At 62.0% G+C, this 18,562-nt stretch overlaps 1 protein-coding gene and 1 long non-coding RNA gene across 3 annotated transcripts in view; one reads left to right on the top strand and one right to left on the bottom strand.

The window, feature by feature from the left end:
• The window catches only part of ANKRD11 (ankyrin repeat domain containing 11), a 163,202-nt gene extending 149,044 nt beyond the window's left edge, over window positions 1-14,158 (top strand). For both annotated transcript variants that reach the window (XM_069464766.1, XM_069464767.1), the window contains 5 exons: window positions 330-6,895; window positions 9,381-9,479; window positions 9,554-9,697; window positions 11,275-11,367; window positions 13,036-14,158. In XM_069464766.1, coding sequence (XP_069320867.1) covers window positions 330-6,895; window positions 9,381-9,479; window positions 9,554-9,697; window positions 11,275-11,367; window positions 13,036-13,221 — 7,088 coding nt within the window. In that variant the 3' untranslated portion in view covers window positions 13,222-14,158. The remainder of the gene's footprint in view (window positions 1-329; window positions 6,896-9,380; window positions 9,480-9,553; window positions 9,698-11,274; window positions 11,368-13,035) is intronic.
• LOC138379634 (uncharacterized) lies at window positions 13,803-14,800 on the bottom strand. The gene is made up of 3 exons (XR_011232258.1): window positions 14,571-14,800; window positions 14,165-14,288; window positions 13,803-13,865 (listed from the first exon to the last, which is right to left on the bottom strand). It is a non-coding gene; the product is annotated as an uncharacterized lncRNA (long non-coding RNA).
• Window positions 14,801-18,562: the final 3,762 nt, after the last annotated feature.

The raw sequence follows: 18,562 nt of genomic DNA, 5'->3' as shown, positions 1-18,562 counted from the left end.
CAGCGTCCCCAGGAACTTGGGACACGGGGGCCCTTGCCCAGGGGTTTCACTGCCGAGAAGCCGGCGGTCTCACCACTAAGGTGCCAGGGCAGTCTCGGAGCAAACCTGTCTCTGGTTTTCTTCCACCTGTGGTTGGTCTCGGGTTTCACTCGGGGGAGAGCAGTGCTGTGCCAGGCGCAGGTGTGGGCGGCCAGGTCTCCCTCCCTCCCTGGAGCGACCGGGCTTTGGGAGGCCTTTCTGCAGGGCTCGTCCGCGGAGCTGCCTTGCCCTGGCTGTTGCTGCGGAGTTGTCTAGAACCCGCTCTGACCTCTGCCTTCCTGCCCCCACAGAGAGCTCAGAAGAGGAGGACGCCCCATCCTTCGCACCCTCCAGTTCCGTGGACGGCAACAACACGGACTCTGAGTTTGAAAAGGGCCCCAAGCACAAGGCCAAGAATCCAGAGCCGCAGAAAACGGTGACCCCCGTCAAGGACGAGTATGAGTTTGACGAGGATGACGAGCAGGACAGGGTCCCTCCAGTGGACGACAAGCACTTGCTAAAAAAGGACTACAGGAAAGAGACCAAGTCGAATAGTTTCATTTCTATACCCAAAATGGAAGTTAAAAGTTACACTAAAAACAACACGATTGCACCAAAGAAAGCGTCCCATCGCATCTTGTCAGATACGTCGGACGAGGAGGACGTGAGTGTCGCCGTGGGGACGGGGGAAAAGCTGAGGCTCTCGGCGCACACGATGCTGCCCGGCAATAAGACACGAGAGCCGGCGAATGCCAAGCAGCAGAAGGAAAAAAACAAAGTGAAAAAGAAGCGAAAGAAGGAAACAAAAGGCAAGGAGGTTCGGTTTGGAAAGAGGAACGACAAGTTCTGCTCCTCGGAGTCCGAGAGCGAGTGCTCGGAGAGCGAGGAGGACGACAGGGGCTCCGTGGGGAGCTCCAGCTGCCTCAAGGAGTCCCCCCTGGTGCTGAAGGACCCCTCCCTGTTCAGCTCCCTGTCCGCCTCCTCCACCTCGTCCCACGGGAGCTCCGCAGCCCACAAGCCCAACCACACGGACCAGCACGCCAAGCACTGGCGGACGGACAATTGGAAAACCATTTCTTCCCCTGCCTGGTCCGAGGTCAGCTCTTTATCAGACTCCACAAGGACGAGACTGACCAGTGAGTCTGATTACTCCTCCGAGGGCTCCAGCGTGGAGTCGCTGAAGCCGGCGCGGAAGAAGCCGGAGCACAGGAAGAGGGGCGGGCTGCAGAGCGCTCTGTGCGAGAAGAAGAACTCCTTCCACCCCGCCGTGGACGGCGTCATCCCCAAGCTGGACAAGGAGGGCAAAGTCATCAAAAAACATAAAACAAAACATAAACACAAAAGCAAGGAGAAAGGACAATGTTCGGTCAGTCAGGAACTTAAATTGAAAAGTTTTACTTACGAGTATGAGGACTCCAAACAAAAACCAGAGAAGGCTATACTTTTAGATAATGATATTTCCACTGAAAATAAGTTAAAAGTATTAAAGCACGACAGAGACCACTTTAAGAAAGAGGAGAAACTTAGCAAAATGAAATCAGAAGAAAAAGAATGGCTCTTTAAAGATGAGATGGTAAAAGTCTCCAAGGAGGAAAAGTCCCTGAGGAGAATCAAAGACATGAACAAAGACATTGGCAGGTCTTTCCGAGAAGAAAAAGACCGTTTGAATAAAGCGGAAAAGGAGAAATCTGTGAAGGAAAAGTCTCCGAAAGAAGAAAAGCTGAGACTCTACAAAGAGGAAAGAAAGAAAAAGTCAAAAGACCGGCCCTCAAAATTAGAGAGAAAGAATGATTTAAAAGAGGACAAAATTTCAAAAGAGAAGTCTTTTAAAGAAGATAAAGACAAACTCAAAAAAGAAAAAGTTTATAGAGAAGACTCTGCTTTTGATGAATATTGTAACAAAAACCAGTTTCTGGAGAACGAAGACACCAAATTCAGCCTTTCCGACGACCAGCAGGAAAGGTGGTTTTCCGACTTGTCCGATTCATCCTTTGATTTCAAAGGGGAGGACAGTTGGGACTCGCCAGTGACGGACTACAGGGACATCAAAAGCGACTCTGTGGCCAAGCTGATCTTGGAGACGGTGAAGGAGGACAGCCGGGAGCGGAGGCGGGACAGCAGGGCCCGGGAGAAGCGAGACCACCGAGACGCCTTCTTCCGAAGGAAGGACAGGGACTACCTGGATAAGAACTCCGAGAAGAGGAAGGACCAGGCGGAGAAGCATAAAGGCCTCCCCAGCTACCTTCCAGACAGGGACAAGAAGAGGAGAGAGTCCGCAGAGGGCGGGCGGGACCGGAAGGACCTGCTGGAGGGCGCCAAGGAGCGCAAGGACGGCAGAGCGAAGCCGGACGAGGTGCACAGGGAGGAGCCCCGGGAGCACGGCTGCGAGGGCGTCTTCAAGGACAAGTCCGACTGCGACTTCGGCAAGAGCCTGGAGGCCTGGGAGAGGCACCACCCCGTGAGAGAGAGGGAGAGGAAGGAGATGCCCGATAAGGAGAGGAAGGAAAAAATGAAACCAGAAAAATACAAAGATAAGTCCGGCGACAAGGACAAAAATGAAAAATCTATCCTTGAAAAATGTCAGAAGGACAAAGAATTCGATAAATGTTTTAAAGAGAAAAAAGATGCCAAGGAAAAGCATAAAGACATACATGGCAAAGAAAGAAAATTATCTCTTGACCAAGGGAAAGAAAAAAAAGAGAAGACTTTCCCTGGAATTATCTCAGAAGACTTCTCGGAAAAGAAAGACGAGAAGAGGGGTAAAGAGAAAAGCTGGTACATCGCAGACATCTTCACAGACGAGAGCGAGGACGACAAGGACGAGTACGTGGCCAGCGGGTTCAAGCTGGGCGAGGCCGGCGAGGCGCAGCGGGACGGCCCGCAGGAGCGGGAGGACGCCAGGGAGCCGTGCGCCGCCGACAGGCACAGGAAGTCCTCGGACAAGCAGCACTCGGAGAGGCAGAGGGACAGGGAGCCCAGAGACAAGCGCAAGGACAGGGGGGCTGTCGAGGGCGGCAAGGACAGAAAAGAAAAGCTCTTCGACAAGCACAAGGAGAAGAAGGATAAAGAGTCCGCAGAAAAACACAAGGACAGGAAAGACAGGGTGTCGGTGGACTCCACCCAAGAAAAGAAAAACAAACAGAAGCTCCCTGAGAAGGTCGAAAAGAAACACTCTACCGAAGACAAGGCCAAAAGTAAGCACAAGGAGAAGGCGGACAAAGAACATTCCAAAGAAAGAAAGTCTTCGAGAGCCGCCGAGACGGAGAAGAGCTTGCTGGAGAAGCTGGAGGAGGAGGCGCTCCACGAGTTCCGGGAAGACTCCAACGACAAGACCAGCGAGATCTCCTCCGACAGCTTCACGGACCGCGGGCAGGACGCGGCGTTGAGCAGCCTGCTGGAGGTGTCCTTCGCGGAGCCGGCCCCGGAGGACAAGGTCCGGGAGGGCGCCTGCCTCCCCGAGAGGCTGAAGGAGAAGGAGAGACACCGGCACTCCTCGTCCTCGTCCAAGAAGAGCCACGACCGGGAGCGAGCCAGGAGGGAGAAGGCCGAGAAGAGAGAGAAGAGCGAGGACTTCAAGGACCTCAGCGGCAGGAAGGACGCCGGCCAGTGCGAGAAGGACTTCCTGGACGCCGATGCGTTTGCCGTTTCCTACAGTGTGAAAGCCGAAATAGAAGATGACTTGGATAAAACCATTGAATTGTTTTCTACCGAAAAGAAAGACAAAAACGATTCTGAAAGAGAAGCTTCCAAGAAAATAGAGAAGGAGCTGAAGCCGTACGGATCTAGTGCCGTCAACGCCCTGCGGGAGAAGAAGAAGAGGGACAGGCACCGGGACAGGTGGCGGGACGAGCGGGAGAGGCCCCGCGACAAGCATGCGGACGGCTTCCTGCGGCACCACAAGGAGGAGCCGAAGCCCGCGGCCAGGGACAAGGACAGCCCGGCCGGCGCCTGCAAGGACAAGTGCAGGGACGAGGGCCTGAAGCCGGGCGAAGCCAGACTGAAGGAGAAACTCAAGGAGGGCGCGGAGAAGGACAAGGGCGACGCGGGGAGGGTCAGCAACGGCAGCGAGAGGCTGGCGCCGCCCAAGGACCCGGGCAAGAGGGACGCCAGGCCCAGGGAGAAGCTGCTGGGCGACGGGGACCTGATGATGACCAGCTTTGAGAGGATGCTGTCCCAGAAGGACCTGGAGATCGAGGAGCGGCACAAGCGGCACAAGGAGAGGATGAAGCAGATGGAGAAGATGCGGCACCGCTCTGGGGACCCCAAGCTCAAGGAGAGGCTGAAGCTGGCGGAGGACGGGCGCAAGAAGGGGCTGGACGCCCCCTCCAAGAAACCGCCGGGGCAGGACCCTCCGTTTAAAGACAGGAAGCTCAAGGAGTCGGCTCCAGCGCCCGCCGCCACCGAAAATAAGCTACACGCGGGACCAGCCGCGGACTCCAAAGACTGGTTCGCGGGGCCCCACGTGAAGGAGGTCCTGCCCGCCTCGCCCAGGCCCGAGCAGAGCCGGCCCACCGGGGTGCCCACCCCCACGTCCGTGGTGTCCTGCCCCAGCTACGAGGAGGTGATGCACACGCCCCGGACCCCGTCCTGCAGCGCCGACGACTACCCCGACCTGGTGTTCGACTGCACCGACTCCCAGCACGCACTGCCCGTCTCCGCCACCCCCGCCAGCGCCTGCTCCCCCTCCTTTTTCGACAGGTTCTCTGTGGCTTCCAGTGGGCTCTCGGAGAACCCCGGCCAGACCCCCACAAGGCCGCTCTCCACAAACCTTTACCGCTCCATCTCCGTGGACATCCGGAGGACCCCCGAGGATGAGTTCAGCGTTGGGGACAAGCTCTTCAGGCAGCAGAGTGTCCCTGCCTCGGCCGGGTACGGCTCCCCCGGGCAGCACCTGCTGGAGGACAAGGCCGCCCTGCCCCCGGTGCCCACGGACAAGTTTGCGTGCCTGTCCCCAGGGTGTTACTCCCCGGACTACGGCGTCCCCTCCCCGCGAGTCGAGGCTCTGCACTGCCCACCCACGGCTGTCGTCACCGTCACCCCGACCCCAGATGGGGTCTTCTCGAGTTTACAAGCAAAATCCTCCCCTCCTCCCAGAGGGGAGCTGTTGGCCCCCTCCCTCGAAGGGGCCCTTCCCCCGGACCTGGGCCTCCCTCTGGACGCCACGGAGGACCAGCAGGCCACAGCTGCCATCATCCCCCCGGAGCCCAGCTACCTGGAGCCCCTGGACGAGGGCCCGTTCAGCACCGTCATCACCGAGGAGCCCGTGGAGTGGGCCCACCCCGCCGAGCAGGCTCTTTCTTCCGGCCTGATCGCGAGCACCTCCGACAACCCCGTCAGCTGGCCCGTGGGGCCGGACCTTTTGCTGAAGTCTCCACAGAGATTCCCAGAGTCGCCGAAACATTTCTGCCCCTCAGAGTCCCTGCACCCTGCCGCCCCGGGGCCTTTCGGCACCTCCGAGCCCCCGTACCCCGTCTCTCCCGTCTCATACCCTTTGCCCGTCACCGAGCCGGGACTGGAGGAGGTCAAGCACGGCTGCGTGGACGCGGTCCCCGCCGCTGTCCCCACCGCGGAAGAAGCAGCTCCTTACGCGCCCCCCTCCCGGCTGGAGTCCTTCTTCAGCAACTGTAAGTCCCTTCCGGAAGCCCCCCTTGACGTGGCCCCCGAGCCCGCCTGTGTAACCACGGTGACCCAGGTGGAAGCCCTGGGGCCCCTGGAAAGCAGCTTCCTGGACAGCGGCCACAACCTGTCTGTGTCTGCCCTTGGCCAGGTGGAGCCCGTGCCCTGGGCCGACGCCTTCGCCACCTCCGAGGACGACCTGGACCTGGGGCCCTTCTCCCTGCCGGAGCTTCCTCTGCAGGCTAAGGATGTTTCCGATGTTGAAACGGAGCCTGTGGAAGAGAGTCTTGCTCCTCCGGAAAAGACTCCTCCAGGGGCCCCCGTGGTCGTGAACGGTGGGGACGTCCCTGCACTGGCGGCCGAGGAACAGCCAGCGCCGCCTCCCGCGCCGGCGTCCGCCCCGCTGCCCGTGGAGCCCGAGCCCACGGCAGAGCCAGAGCTGGGGGTGGCCCCGGAGGCCGCGGCCGAGGCAGAGACTGTGCCGGAAGAGAAGGCCTCTGAGGACGTGGCCGCCAGCTCGGGGCCCGCGCCCATTCTCTCTGAACAGCGCCCGCTAGGGGGTGGGGAGGCCGGGGCTGAGGCCGAAGACGCCCCCGCCACCTCCCCCCGTGCCCCTGACAGCCCTGCCCCGGACAGCGCGGCACAGGCGCACGCCGCGGACGGTGCCAGTGCCCAGGACGGCGCCGCCCCCGGCCCGGCCGAAGGCGCCCCGGGCAGTGTCCAGCCAGAAGCTGCAGAACCAGAACCAAAACCCACAGCCGAAGCCCCGAAGGCCCCCAGAGTGGAGGAGACCCCCCAGCGCATGACCAGGACGCGGGCACAGATGCTGGCCAACCAGAGCAAGCAGAGCACGCCGCCCCCCGAGAAGGAGCTGGGCCCGGCCGCCCCGGCCGCCCGGGCGCGGGGCCGTGTGTGCGAGGACGAGGACGCCCAGGCCCAGCACCCGCGCAAGCGGCGCCTGCAGCGCTCGGGCCAGCAGCCGCAGCCGCTGAGCACGCCCACGCGGCAGACGCGGGAGGTGATCCAGCAGACGCTGGCCGCCATCGTGGACGCCATCAAGCTCGACGACATCGAGCCCTACCACAGCGACCGGTCGAACCCGTACTTTGAGTACCTGCAGATCCGGAAGAAGATCGAGGAGAAGCGCAAGATCCTGTGCTACATCACGCCGCAGGCGCCCCAGTGCTACGCCGAGTACGTCACCTACACGGGCTCCTACCTGCTGGACGGCAAGCCGCTGAGCAAGCTCCACATCCCCGTGGTGAGTGCCGCCAGCCAGGCCGGCCCGAGGGCCGCCGCACCCCGCTGCGTGAGCGTGGGGAGGGTGGGAGCCGTGCTGCTGCCGGTCCGGGGTCCTGACCTCCGGCCCCTCCCCCACATGGCCCCTGCACAGCACAGGTCTGGCTGCCCCGTGGGGCGCCCCTTCTTGACGCTGCCTGAGGTCCCCTTCCAGAGGTGTCCCCAGACCCCCGGACGTTTCTGCCTCTTTCACGGGCCTGACCGTCTCGGCCCATGGAGGAGCCGCCAGGACACGTGTGTCCTGCTGTGCCCGGGACAGGCTCTGGCGCAGGCATGGAGCAGACGCACGTCAGGCAGGGTCCGGGGCCGCCGGCCACACACGTGCTGGGCACAGTCGTCCTGAGAGGGGACGTCCAGCCCTGAAGGAAGGTCCCGGCTCACTCGGTCTGCGAGCGGCGTCTGCCGTCTCTCACCAGAGCCCAGCGCCTGCCTTGCCGGGCGAGGCCTGCGGCTTTGCCCCGAGAGTGGTCGGCTGCGGGGGCGAGGCCTGCGGTGCTGGAGCCGCCTGCCCGGCAAGGACCCTCGCAGGCCCCGTCCTCTCCCCCCGCTCTGCGCTCTGAGCGCTGTTCCCGGGAGCAGGGTCTCCCACAGCCAGGGCAGGGGACAGACGGTGGTTTAGGTTACTAGTTGCAGAAAAATCTGGTCTCAGGTTTCTATTCAGTAGGACTTTTTGTGCCTTTAGTTTTTTCATGTTTAAATTTTGGTTATCAAAACAGAATAACATGACCAGTGTAGAAAGTCTAGAAAACCCATTAAAAAGGTCACTGTGAGCCTCCCCCGTCGAGTCACACGTGGGTTCTGTGCAGCCCCCACCCGCGTGCCCTGGAGAAGGCGCTGAGGGCCGACAGCCGGCTCTCGCCAGGCCCAGCCGTGTGCGGCAGCGAGGCCGGCCGGGGGTCCTGGCGGCTGCGGGTCCCGGCGGCCGCGGGTCCTGGCGCGTCCTGTGTGGGGGAGCCGAGCAGGGCGGGTGCTCGCAGGGCACCAGGCTGTGCCTTCGTCTGTGCTCCCACCCTGACACCTTGGGGGGGTCCAGACTGTGTCCCTGCCCTGCCGCGGAGCAGGCTGCAGCCCAGGGGAGCCTCGCCCCGGCCCCCCGCAGGGCTGGGCCCGTCGAGGCAGAGTGGGTGTGGGGAGCAGATGGGGGTGCGATGAGCGAGGCCTGCAGAGTGGGAGATCTAGCTGAGTTTTCAAATTTTTATTTTGAATTAATCTCAGATTGACAGAAGTCCAAAGTTCAAGACCCCAGAGTGTGTACACACCCACGCCCAGCTCCCCTGCGGCTGCATCTCACGTGCTGCCGGGCCATGAGATTCCGTCACGTGTCCTGGTCTGGGGGTCCTCTCTGCGCTGTCCCTCGTGACCTGACGCTTTGCAGGAGCCCTGGGCCCTTGAGTGGGCGGCTGTCCCACGACAGGACCGAGCCGACACGTCTTTGGCGAGAATCCCACAAGCCTGACGTGGAGGCTTTGGTCCTTGGCGTGGGGCTCTTGTTGTCCGAGGACGTGTCGGAATGCTGAGCTGGCACAGCCGGCTTGTGTCTGGGGAGACGCGGGCTGCGTGTGAGTCCTGTTCTCAGAGCGTCGCCCACGGCCTCAGCTCCGGCGGTGGGTCCTGTCCACACCCCTGCAGGGTCTGCCAGGAAGCCTGGCCCTGCGCTGGGGCTGTCCAGCATCGCGGCGTGTGTCTTGTAGCGCGTCATCCTGCTGGGGCTCCCAGGAGCTCTGCAGGGTGCCCCCCCCCCCTCTCCTGAGGACGAGCCGTCTAGCCTTGCTTTCTGCCCCGCGAGCCGTCCCTGCCCGACTCCACGCTGACCCATTCTGCCCACACCGCGGGCCTCAGCCTGCCCCGTTCCTTCTCGGTTCCTCCTTTCTCCGAGCGCGAGAGGCCTTGTTCCTACGTCCGCGCCGTCTCCTGGCTCACTCGCTGTGGGACGGCGTCCGTCTCAGAAGCCCCGCTGGGGAGAGTGTGGCCGGTGAGGGCTCTGCCCTCCCTGCGTCCAGCTGGGCTCTGCTGTCGGCCTCTGTGTTCTGTCTGGGTCTCAGTCCTGGCGGGGCCCTGGCGGGTCTGGGCGTGTGCGTCCCGCTGTGCTTTCTCCCCCTGCGCCTGTGCTCCCGCCGCCCTGGCCTGCTGCTCGCGCGGCCTGTCCCTCCTTCGTGCACCAAGTGCGCCGACGATAGACACTGTCACCTCTCACCGTCTTCCTGCTGGTCTTGCAGCCGCGTGCTGCGCTCTGGGGCAGCCTCAGTTGGGCACCGCCCCCCCATGTCCTGCATCGGCCTGGTTTCCAGGAAATCGCCGGGTGCGTCCCGTGGTGCTGGGGCCTGGGGCTGGTCGCCAGGGCAGGGTCCCAGGAGGGAGGCAGGCGCGGGGTCGGGGCCTGTCTGGACGAGAGTGTCCTTGCTGCAGTCCCCAACCCGCTGTCTGTCTCTCTCGCCCTTGGCCTGCAGATCGCGCCCCCTCCCTCCCTGGCGGAGCCCCTGAAGGAGCTCTTCAAGCAGCAGGAGGCGGTCCGGGGGAAGCTGCGTCTGCAGCACAGCATCGAGCGGGTAAGAGGGTCGGCACGGGGCCTGGGTGCCGGCTGGGCTGCCGGCCGCCCTGGCTGACCCCGCTCCCCCCGCAGGAGAAGCTGATCGTGTCCTGTGAGCAGGAGATCCTCCGCGTCCACTGCCGGGCCGCCAGGACCATCGCCAACCAGGCCGTGCCGTTCAGCGCCTGCACCATGCTGCTGGACTCGGAGGTCTACAACATGCCGCTGGAGAGCCAGGTGGGGCCCTCCCCAGGCCCGCGGAGGAGCTGGGGCCACGCGGGGCCTGGCTGCAGGCCGGGCACCCAGGTGGCACGAAGCCCGGTCCCCACCCTCCCCTCGAGTTGACTAGGAGCTCCCCAGGCCTCCCTGTGCCCAGCGGGACACCGGCCTGCCCGAGCCCCCGGCACCTGGGCAGGGACAGCCCCTCCCGGGCAAGCCTTGGGCCACTGGGTGGGACCCAGCACGGTCCGGTCACTTAGAGTTCTTTGAATCTCCAGAGACACTTGTCCTCGCAGCTGGGAGGCCCATGGGGGCTGTCGCTGGGACGGAGGGGCCCCCGGCTGATGGTGGTGGCCAAGGGTGTCCAGCAGAGCTTCTCAGCACTAACAGACACACATCCCTCTCGTGTGGGCGGGTGGCACTCGCTGTCTTGGGAGCCGCCTCTTCTGTGATGCTCCCTGCACCCCGGTCCGGTTTGTCCCCTGTTGCCATAGCCGGCCCCTCCCCCACCCGTGACCTGTGCTGAAATGGTGACACGGGCACGGCCCCCACCTCTTCTGTCCTCCGGGTAGGACTCGGCTGGCTCCTCCTGTCTGCCTGGGAGGGGCCCCGCGGACTGGGGACCCCCAGCAACCTCTGACCCATCGTGTTTGTGTCTCAGGCCCCACATGCCCCAGGGACTCTGGTTCTCGCTGCCGTCAGCCCGGCTGAGGCCACACAGCCCCTCGTCACAGCTGCCCCCCAGCCTGGGACCCCCCAGCGGCATGGGCCCCTGCTCAGCCCGGCTCACGGGGCCCCCAGGGATTCTGTGACTGGCCAGAGTTGGCCCCGTGGCAACACGTGGGTTTAGTGGTTTTTAGTGTAAAGCTTTTCTTAGTGCGTTAAAGATCTTCCTCTTGTTGAGGGTAGATACACCTTACACACTTTACCCATCGAGCGTATTATGTACAGTGACCAGTTTTTTTTAAAGTAAAACATTAGTATAAAATAAGCTATGAAACCAAAGGTTTAGTTGAGGACTAGATTACTTCAGGAATTGAATATTTAGAAGTTTTGCCTTTTGCACCCAAAGTAAAAAAGAAACTACTAATTTTTAATGAATTTTCTGGGTCACTTGTGAATGTCAAGGAAGAGAGAAGGTCTCGGGCCGTGGCCTCTTCCTCCGTGTTGGTGCCGAGCTGGGGTCCCAGGAGGGCACGGCCGCGGCTGTTCAGGAGAAACTCGAACATGTTCTTCTCGGGACGCCCAGAGCCGTGTCGGCCGCGGGGTGCGGCTGCTGCTCCTCAGCGGGGCTTCCCGGGCTCCGTCGGCAAACCGCAGTCCGGCGGGTGACGAAGGGCCGAAGGGGAAGTCAGGGTAGCAGTTCGCAAAGACAGTGACCCCCCGCTGCTCCACCTCAGGCCTCAGATTTACTTTTCAAGGAAGAAAAATTTCCGTTTTTAAAAAGGGAAGAAATTGCAACAGATGCCACCACCAGCTTTTCCATGGACCCTCCGCCAGTCCTCAACCCCCGGGGAAGGGGGGGGCCGCAACTGGGGTCTTCCTGTGGCCATCTCCACGCCCTCGCTCACCACGCACACTGTTTGACCCCGCAGGGTGACGAGAACAAGTCCGTGCGGGACCGGTTCAACGCACGCCAGTTCATCTCCTGGCTCCAGGACGTGGACGACAAGTACGACCGCATGAAGGTGCGTGTCTCGTGTCACGTGTCCCTCCCACAGCCACGGCGGGGCCCACGGCTGGAGGTGCCCAGGCCCTCGGGGAGCCCAGGTTCCGCCCGTCCATCCAGTGGGTGGGGAGTGGCTCTGGCACCAGCTGGGGACCCGACCCTGAGCCTTCCTCAGAGGTCACAGTACACATCCCCCGCTGCTCCCGAGAGCGCCGGCCAGGTGAGCGGGTGCCAGGCAGGTGCTCCTCAGATCCACTGAGAAACTGGGAAAAACACTGACTTCCCAGTTACACAATGAAAGTACAGAGGTCAGCATCCCCCTCAAATACACCATTGCCCCCTCGGAGCTGGGGGGAGGGCGCAGAGCTCCTGCCCCCACCACGGTGTCTGGGAGTGAGGTGGCCTTGCCAGGGGCAGCCTCCCCCGGCCCTCCTAGCGGAGTGCCGGCAGGTGCCGCGCCACGTGCCGGCGTGGACAGAGACCACCCCACTCGGCGTATGAGTCGGGGGTGTCCCGGGGGCTCGGCCCCTGCGACACGGGTGCTGTGAGCTGGGGGGGACCAGGCTCCACAGACAGGTGGAATTTCTCTCCTTTTACCAAACGCCTGTAAACGAAGCTGTAACAACTGCCTGTAAGTTTTATAAATATACAGGGAATACTTTATTAAAGAAAGGTTTTGATTGCATTAAAGTTAGGCTTTGTACATTAAAAATGCCAGGTAAGTAAGGTTACTTTATTAATGTAAAAAGAACTCTCACAGATGAATAGAAAAGGTGGTAGTGTTTTTACACAGTGTTTCTTCCTATCCACCAAGGAGATAAAATGGCCAAATCTTAATGAAGAGATATTCAGTATAACCATTAATTTCAGAGCCATAGATTAACGAGATGCCACTTACCAGGGGAGGGTGGGGTTGGGGCGATCTCCCTGTCCTGCTGGCAGAGGTGCCGCTCGGTAGGATTTTGTTAAATAGACAATGTCTGTCAAATTTCAGAGTTGGGGATATATGTAAAAATATTCACTGGCAGTAACCTGGAACCCCAGGGGTCCATCCGTAATTCTGCTATTCAGTGGATTCCGGGAGAGTTCAGAGGGCCGCGCGGGGTCACCGTCCAAGGCTGCCCGGCCTGTGACGCTGTCTGGGCTGTGAGCTCGGGTCCGTGCCGGGGCTGGAAGCAGCTGCGCAGACGCCCGGGGAGAGAGTCTGGAGACACAGACCCCACGTGACGGCAGGCCGGCTGTCTCTGGAGGATCATGAGGATTATGTCCCCATCCTCAGCACACACCGGCCGAGCATGGCGCCCTCCCTGGGCCGGGCCCGAGCTCCCCCGCTGCTCCCCAGCGTGTCTGCCCCAACCCAGGGCTCCTACGTGCACGTCCACGTGGCAGTTTCTACCGCAGGTGCAAATGAAACAGTATCACTGGCCACAAACCATTGTAAGACGAAACCGGTAGAAGCAAAGCTGTTAGGAGATTCTTGTAAAAGGCCGGCCCGGGTCAGCAGGTGGGGGCCTCACAGGCAGGGGTGGGGGTAGACACCCTCCACGACTGGCATCTGCCCAGCAGACAGGTGGACGCCGTGGTGCCCGGTGTGCCAGGGGGCTGTCCTGCAGGGAGCGGGGGCTCAGGGCTGGGCGGGGGCTGGAGCCGGGCCCCGCGCGCCCCTCACCCTGCCGTGTGCCCGCAGACCTGCCTGCTGATGCGGCAGCAGCACGAGGCCGCGGCCCTCAACGCCGTGCAGAGGATGGAGTGGCAGCTGAAGGTGCAGGAGCTGGACCCCGCCGGGCACAAGTCCCTGTGCGTGAACGAGGTGCCCTCCTTCTACGTGCCCATGGTCGACGTCAACGACGACTTCGTGCTGCTGCCAGCGTGACACCCAGCGAGGGCCGCGCGATCCGCCGCGTGCTGCTGCTGAGCCCCGGAGGAGGAGGAGGAGGAGCACCGTGTCCACCCGGCAGGGACACCCCAGACACCACCTTGGCCATGGCGTCTCCATCCCTCCAGACCGGCCCAGGCGTCAGCGAGGTGGGACGCGTCTTTGCTCTTATACCAGCTGCTGCGGGGCAAGGCCCCGGCGTGCACAGTCTGCCAGCCCGGTGGGGGAGGAGCCCACGCAGACACGGCGGCTTCTGTCCCCGAGAACGGTGGCCCTCGGTCCTGCGTTCAGCCGACTGCAGAGGCGTCTCGGGAGCTGCAGAACAGAGCGCATTTTTAGAATTTCCTGTTCCATTCTGATCAGCTAAAGGAAATAAAGTTAAGGCGTCCACCTCACAGTGACCTCCAGGTCAGAGGGCAGGAGAGCGCCGTCCCAGCCGTGCTCTTGTTGCCACGGAGCTGCCGCTGGCCTCAGACCGGGACAGGGACGCTGAGCGGGAGCCGGCCGTGCCCCGCCTGGCCCAGAGGGAGCGAGCCGGACTCTCGATAGTGTTTTTAATGGAGTCAAATCCACGTGGTTTGTATATTTTTCCTTTAATCTTGGGCATTTTGTTTCTCTTTCTGAGAACATAACTTGAAACACTACAGAGCCAATAATCATATAAAAAGTGTATCCGTAAAACGCTGTACAGTTTTATATACATTCACAATGTACTTTTGCTGCCTTCTAGATAATTTATTTTGCAACACATTACTGCACAGTTGTAAATAACTTATGTACTGTAACATCACTCTCAGTTATGTGTAAAGAAATAAATTAATTAAAATGCTCTTGTACATGTACAGTCCCTGGGCAGCCCTGTCCACTTGCAAACTCGACTGTCTTCCGTGTGTTTTCCTCACAGAAACAAATCACATTTTCCCTCCCTCCCTGTCCTTACCTGGGACCCCTGCAAAACCTCCTCCTCCTCCTCCTCCCCCCGTAAGCCAGAGACCGTCCCTCTCGGTGACCTGTGCTCAGGTGCAGACGGACGCCGCCAGGGCAGAGCCGCAGTCGCAAGGGGCCTGCAGGAGCCGGGAGACAGGGGGTCACTCCCTGCGGGTCTGAGCACCGCAGCCCTGGAGAGACCGCGACTGCGGCCAGGCTGTGTCCCTGCCACCAACAGAGCCACCCGAGCTGCCCCCAGCTGGTAGTGAGGCGGGGACTCTGCCGCTGGCGCTGGGTCCCCCTGCAAGGGCCCCTGTGCTGGCAGGAAAGCTGGGGCGAGCGTGGGGACAGGGACGGGGCGCGGCCCGGGTGCAGCCTGGGGTCACTGGGGTGGGCATGAAAAAGCTGTGTGCTCTTACCTTGGGGGGTGGGCGAGGCCATCTCTGCTCCCTGTGTGTCCCGGACCTGGGGGCGGGGCGCTCGCAGCTTCAGAAAGGACACCCTCAGAGCAGCGGGCACACCTGTGCACCAGAGGGGACTTGGCTGCTGGTCACCGTGTCCCCTGCAGAGCAGCCGGACCTGGGAAGGGCCCGGAGTCCTGTGAGTTTCCCTGTAGGGCCTGGTGAGGCCCCAAGGGCTGGGGGACCGGCCTCCCCTCCCCCCAACTCGCCCACCCACCCACACAGGAGCTTCCGGGAAGCCCTTCCTGTTCCCTCAGGGCCCGTCCTCATGCTGGGAGGGGGGTGGGAGGTGCCGGAGGTGCCATGGAAAAGCCAGAAAGTCCCAGTATATTTTTTCTGGACTTAAACTAGCTGTTGTTTTCTGTCCTGAGTCACAGAACTCTGATCACAGTTCTACACGAGCTTACAGCTTTTCCTGAAAACACTCAGACTCGCCCTGTGCACGGGGAGCTCCTGGCGCCGCTGGTTTCAGCCCGCGGCGTTTGCAGGTCGGTGCTGTGGCCGCCTGTCCAGCGCCTGCGGCCGTGCGCCCAGGTTTGAGCAGCTCCGCTCCACACGCCTGCCGGGGTGCCCTGCGAGACAAATGGCAAAGGCTAGTGTCCGGGGACAGCGTGCCCAGGGGACTCTCCCAGCAGGCGCTCAGCCACCAGTCTGCCCCGTCGCAGGGCACCACCCCTCAGGCGTGTCCTCCCACACGCTGGTACCGCAGACCACACCCTCTGCCGTGGTCCCCGAGGGGCAGCTGAGGGGCGATTTGGCCCAGAGGCTCCCGCGTGGGTGGAGGGGCAGTCGGGGGGGTGGGGCTGGGGCTTCCCAGGGGGAGGGGGAGGTGGGGGAGGGGTCAACACCTCAGCCCCTGCTACAGGATGCCACAGTCCCCACCGTCCCCACGGGCAAGGGGCCCTCACCGGACCTCATCGCTGAGAAACAAACGCCCTCTGTCTGTCTGTCACCCGGTCCCAGCAACAGAAGACGGACTAGGACACCTACGGGGCTGAGGCCCTGTCACCAACTCACCCGGACAAGGGGCCAGCGGCGCCCCTGACACAAGTGCTGTGGGATTTGGGGAACCAACTGGCCTCCCCTTAGGGAAACCACGTCTGTCCCTTCCTGTCCCAGGTCACTGCTCCTTCAGGACCCCACACGCAGACCCTCCCCAGTCTGAAGGGACCCCGAGGTGGCCCAAGATGGCAGGAAGGCCTGTCCAGGGACGGCCACGAGTCCCCCGGCACCTCGGTCCCAGTGGCGCAGGCTTTGGGCCCCACACGCCTTCCCGGCTGCCCGGGCCGGTGGGCGCAGCAGCCGTCGTACACCGCCCTGAGCACCGGCTGTCGGCTGGGCCGCCGCCACCAGCCCCGCGCGCTGCGCCCCAGATTCCCACGCACGGTCCCTGGCACGGCCACGTCCTCGCCGAGATGGAGACGGCCGGGACCGCGGCCCCCGCCCACAGCCCGGGGGGGACGGGCCCTGCTGGGGGCAGCAACAGCGCCCAACGCTTCCTCTCCCGGTCTGCGCCCCTGAGGTGGGGACTCGGGTCGGGGTCGCACCGCACAGCCCCGGCCACCAACACCGGGCGGAGGACGCGTGTGCGGGGTCTTCCCTCCGCCCTGCCGCCCGCAGCCTCCGCCTCCGCGAGAGCCACGGGACGAAAGCTCCAGCAGGGCAAAGGGCACGCCCTTTACCCCGGGCACTGACCTCCAGGCCGCGGGGTTCCCACCTCCCTGCTGGTGATTTGGGGGAAATCAGAGGCCACGACCTCTCCAACAATACTCCCCGCATAGACCTAAAATACCAATGGTTTCTCCTTCCAGGATCCACTGGGGACCGGGTCGGGGACAGGGGCTGAGCCGGGACTGGTGACAGCGAGTCCAGGACGGCTCTGAAGGCCCCAGACCCCTCCCCCCCTGCTCCCTCCCACCCCGCACTGAGCAGAGCCCTGGAAACCCCGCGCCGGGGCCGCAGTCGGAGACTGACTCAACCGCAGGTCCCCACGGCAGGAGGGACCCCCACGCCACGGCCCACGTGGGCTTCCAGGGTGGGAACGGCCACCTGGGGCCCCGCAGCCCCGGACACGCCCCGCAGATCTCTCAGTGGCCTGTGACGCCGGTGAAACCTCCGCCCGCACAGAGAACCTGGACGTGCCGGGGACCCCGCCCCACAGGCGCCGCGGTGGGCGTGGCGCCGCGGTGGGCGTGGCGCCGCGGTGGGCGTGGCGCCGCGGTGGGCGTGGCGCCGCGGTGGGCGTGGCGCCGCGGTGGGCGTGGCGCCGCGGTGGGCGTGGCGCCGCGGTGGGCGTGGCGCCGCGGTGGGCGTGGCGCCGCGGTGGGCGTGGCGCCGCGGTGGGCGTGGCCGCAGGACAGGCCGCCTTTCCCGGTGGCATTTGGCAGAGGAAAGAGTCTTTGCGCTGGACGGTCCCTCGCTGGAAACCTCCCACACGGAGAAGCAGGACAGAGACAGGGACAGAACGTCCCGGCACCGGCACCGGGACCGGGACCGCGGGGACACCGCACAGTCCCGGGAGCACCCCCGGGAGGACAGGGAGGAGCAGAAGAGACACCTGAAGTGACGACGACTGAGAATTTCCGCAGACGAGCTCAGACACCAAGTCGCAGGCCTGGGAAGCTCGCAGGACACCGAGCAGGAAACGGCAGAAGGGCCACAGCTCGGCCCGTCGGGTTCAAGCGCCAGAAAATCAAATCTAATGAAAAACTCCTAAAGGATCTGCAGGAAAAAGACACCAGACCCGCAGGGTAGGGTCCCCGGCTGACGTCTCCTCAGAAGCCACGCGAGCGACAAGAAAGAACATTCGCCGTGTTGAGACCAAAACACCCGACCCAGAAATCTGCACCCTGCAAGATTATCCGTCAGAAGTGAACGCGAGGCCGGCTCCGCCTGTCACCCCGGCACTCCGGGAGGCCGAGGCGGGTGGATCGCTCGAGGGCAGGAGTTCGAGACCAGCCTGGGCAAGAGTGAGACCCCATCTCTACTAAAAATAGAAAGAAATTATCTGGACAGCTAAAAATATATGTAGAAAAAAATTAGCCGGGCGTGGTGGCACATGCCTGTAGTCCCAGCTACTTGGGAGGCTGAGGCAGGAGGATGCTCGAGCCCAGGAGTGTGAGGTTGCTGTGAGCTGGGCTGACGCCACGGCACTCTAGCCCGCGCAGGGCAAGACTCTGTCTCAAAAAAAATAAATTAATTAAAAAAAAGAGAGAAAAAAAAAAAGTGAAGGCAAAACCACGACTCAGACGAAAACCCAGGGGACTGTCACCAGCAGACCCGCCTCGCAGGAAAGGCTGGAAAAGGTTCTTCCGAGAGAAGGGGGAGGATGTAGGTTAGTGCTCAGATCTACATAAAGCAAGATAAATAACTTTCTTGCTTTTATTCTTAATTGACCTAAGAGATAACAGTTTATTCAAAACAGCAGCGACAATGTGTTTGGGTGCGTGAACACGTGTGAATGTGGGTGGCGTGAAGACGGCAGTGCCACGACAACAGGGGGACGGAGAAGAGCTAGGGTTACTTTGTTGCTATAAGGTGTTTGTGCTGCCTGTGAAGCGGTGGAGTGTCATCCAGGTGGGCGTGGATTAGTTGTGAACCTGTGCTGCAAACTCTGGGGCAACCGCTACATAAAGTAAAAACAAAAATGTTCAATTAAAACCACAAATAGCTGAGTGGAAGACAAAAATAGGGCCAAAGAACCAGGCAACAGTTAGAAAACGACAAATACGGTAGATGTTAATCCAACCATATCAGTAATCACTTTATTTTATTTTTAGAGACAGGGTCTCACTCTGTCGCCCAGGCAGGAGTGCAGTGGCATCACCACAGCTCACTGCAGCCTCGAACTCCTGGCTCAAGCGATCCTCCTGCCTCAGCCTCCCACGGTGCCGGGACTACAGGCAAGCGCCACCGCGCAGGCCCGACTAACCTTTCGAAGAGGAGCAAAG

This window comes from Eulemur rufifrons, unplaced genomic scaffold, assembly GCF_041146395.1.
Source record: "Eulemur rufifrons isolate Redbay unplaced genomic scaffold, OSU_ERuf_1 scaffold_107, whole genome shotgun sequence".
In the NCBI taxonomy this organism is placed as follows: Eukaryota; Metazoa; Chordata; class Mammalia; order Primates; family Lemuridae; genus Eulemur; species Eulemur rufifrons.
Note: the sequence above shows the minus strand (reverse complement) of the source record. Positions and strands in the feature narration are given on the sequence as shown.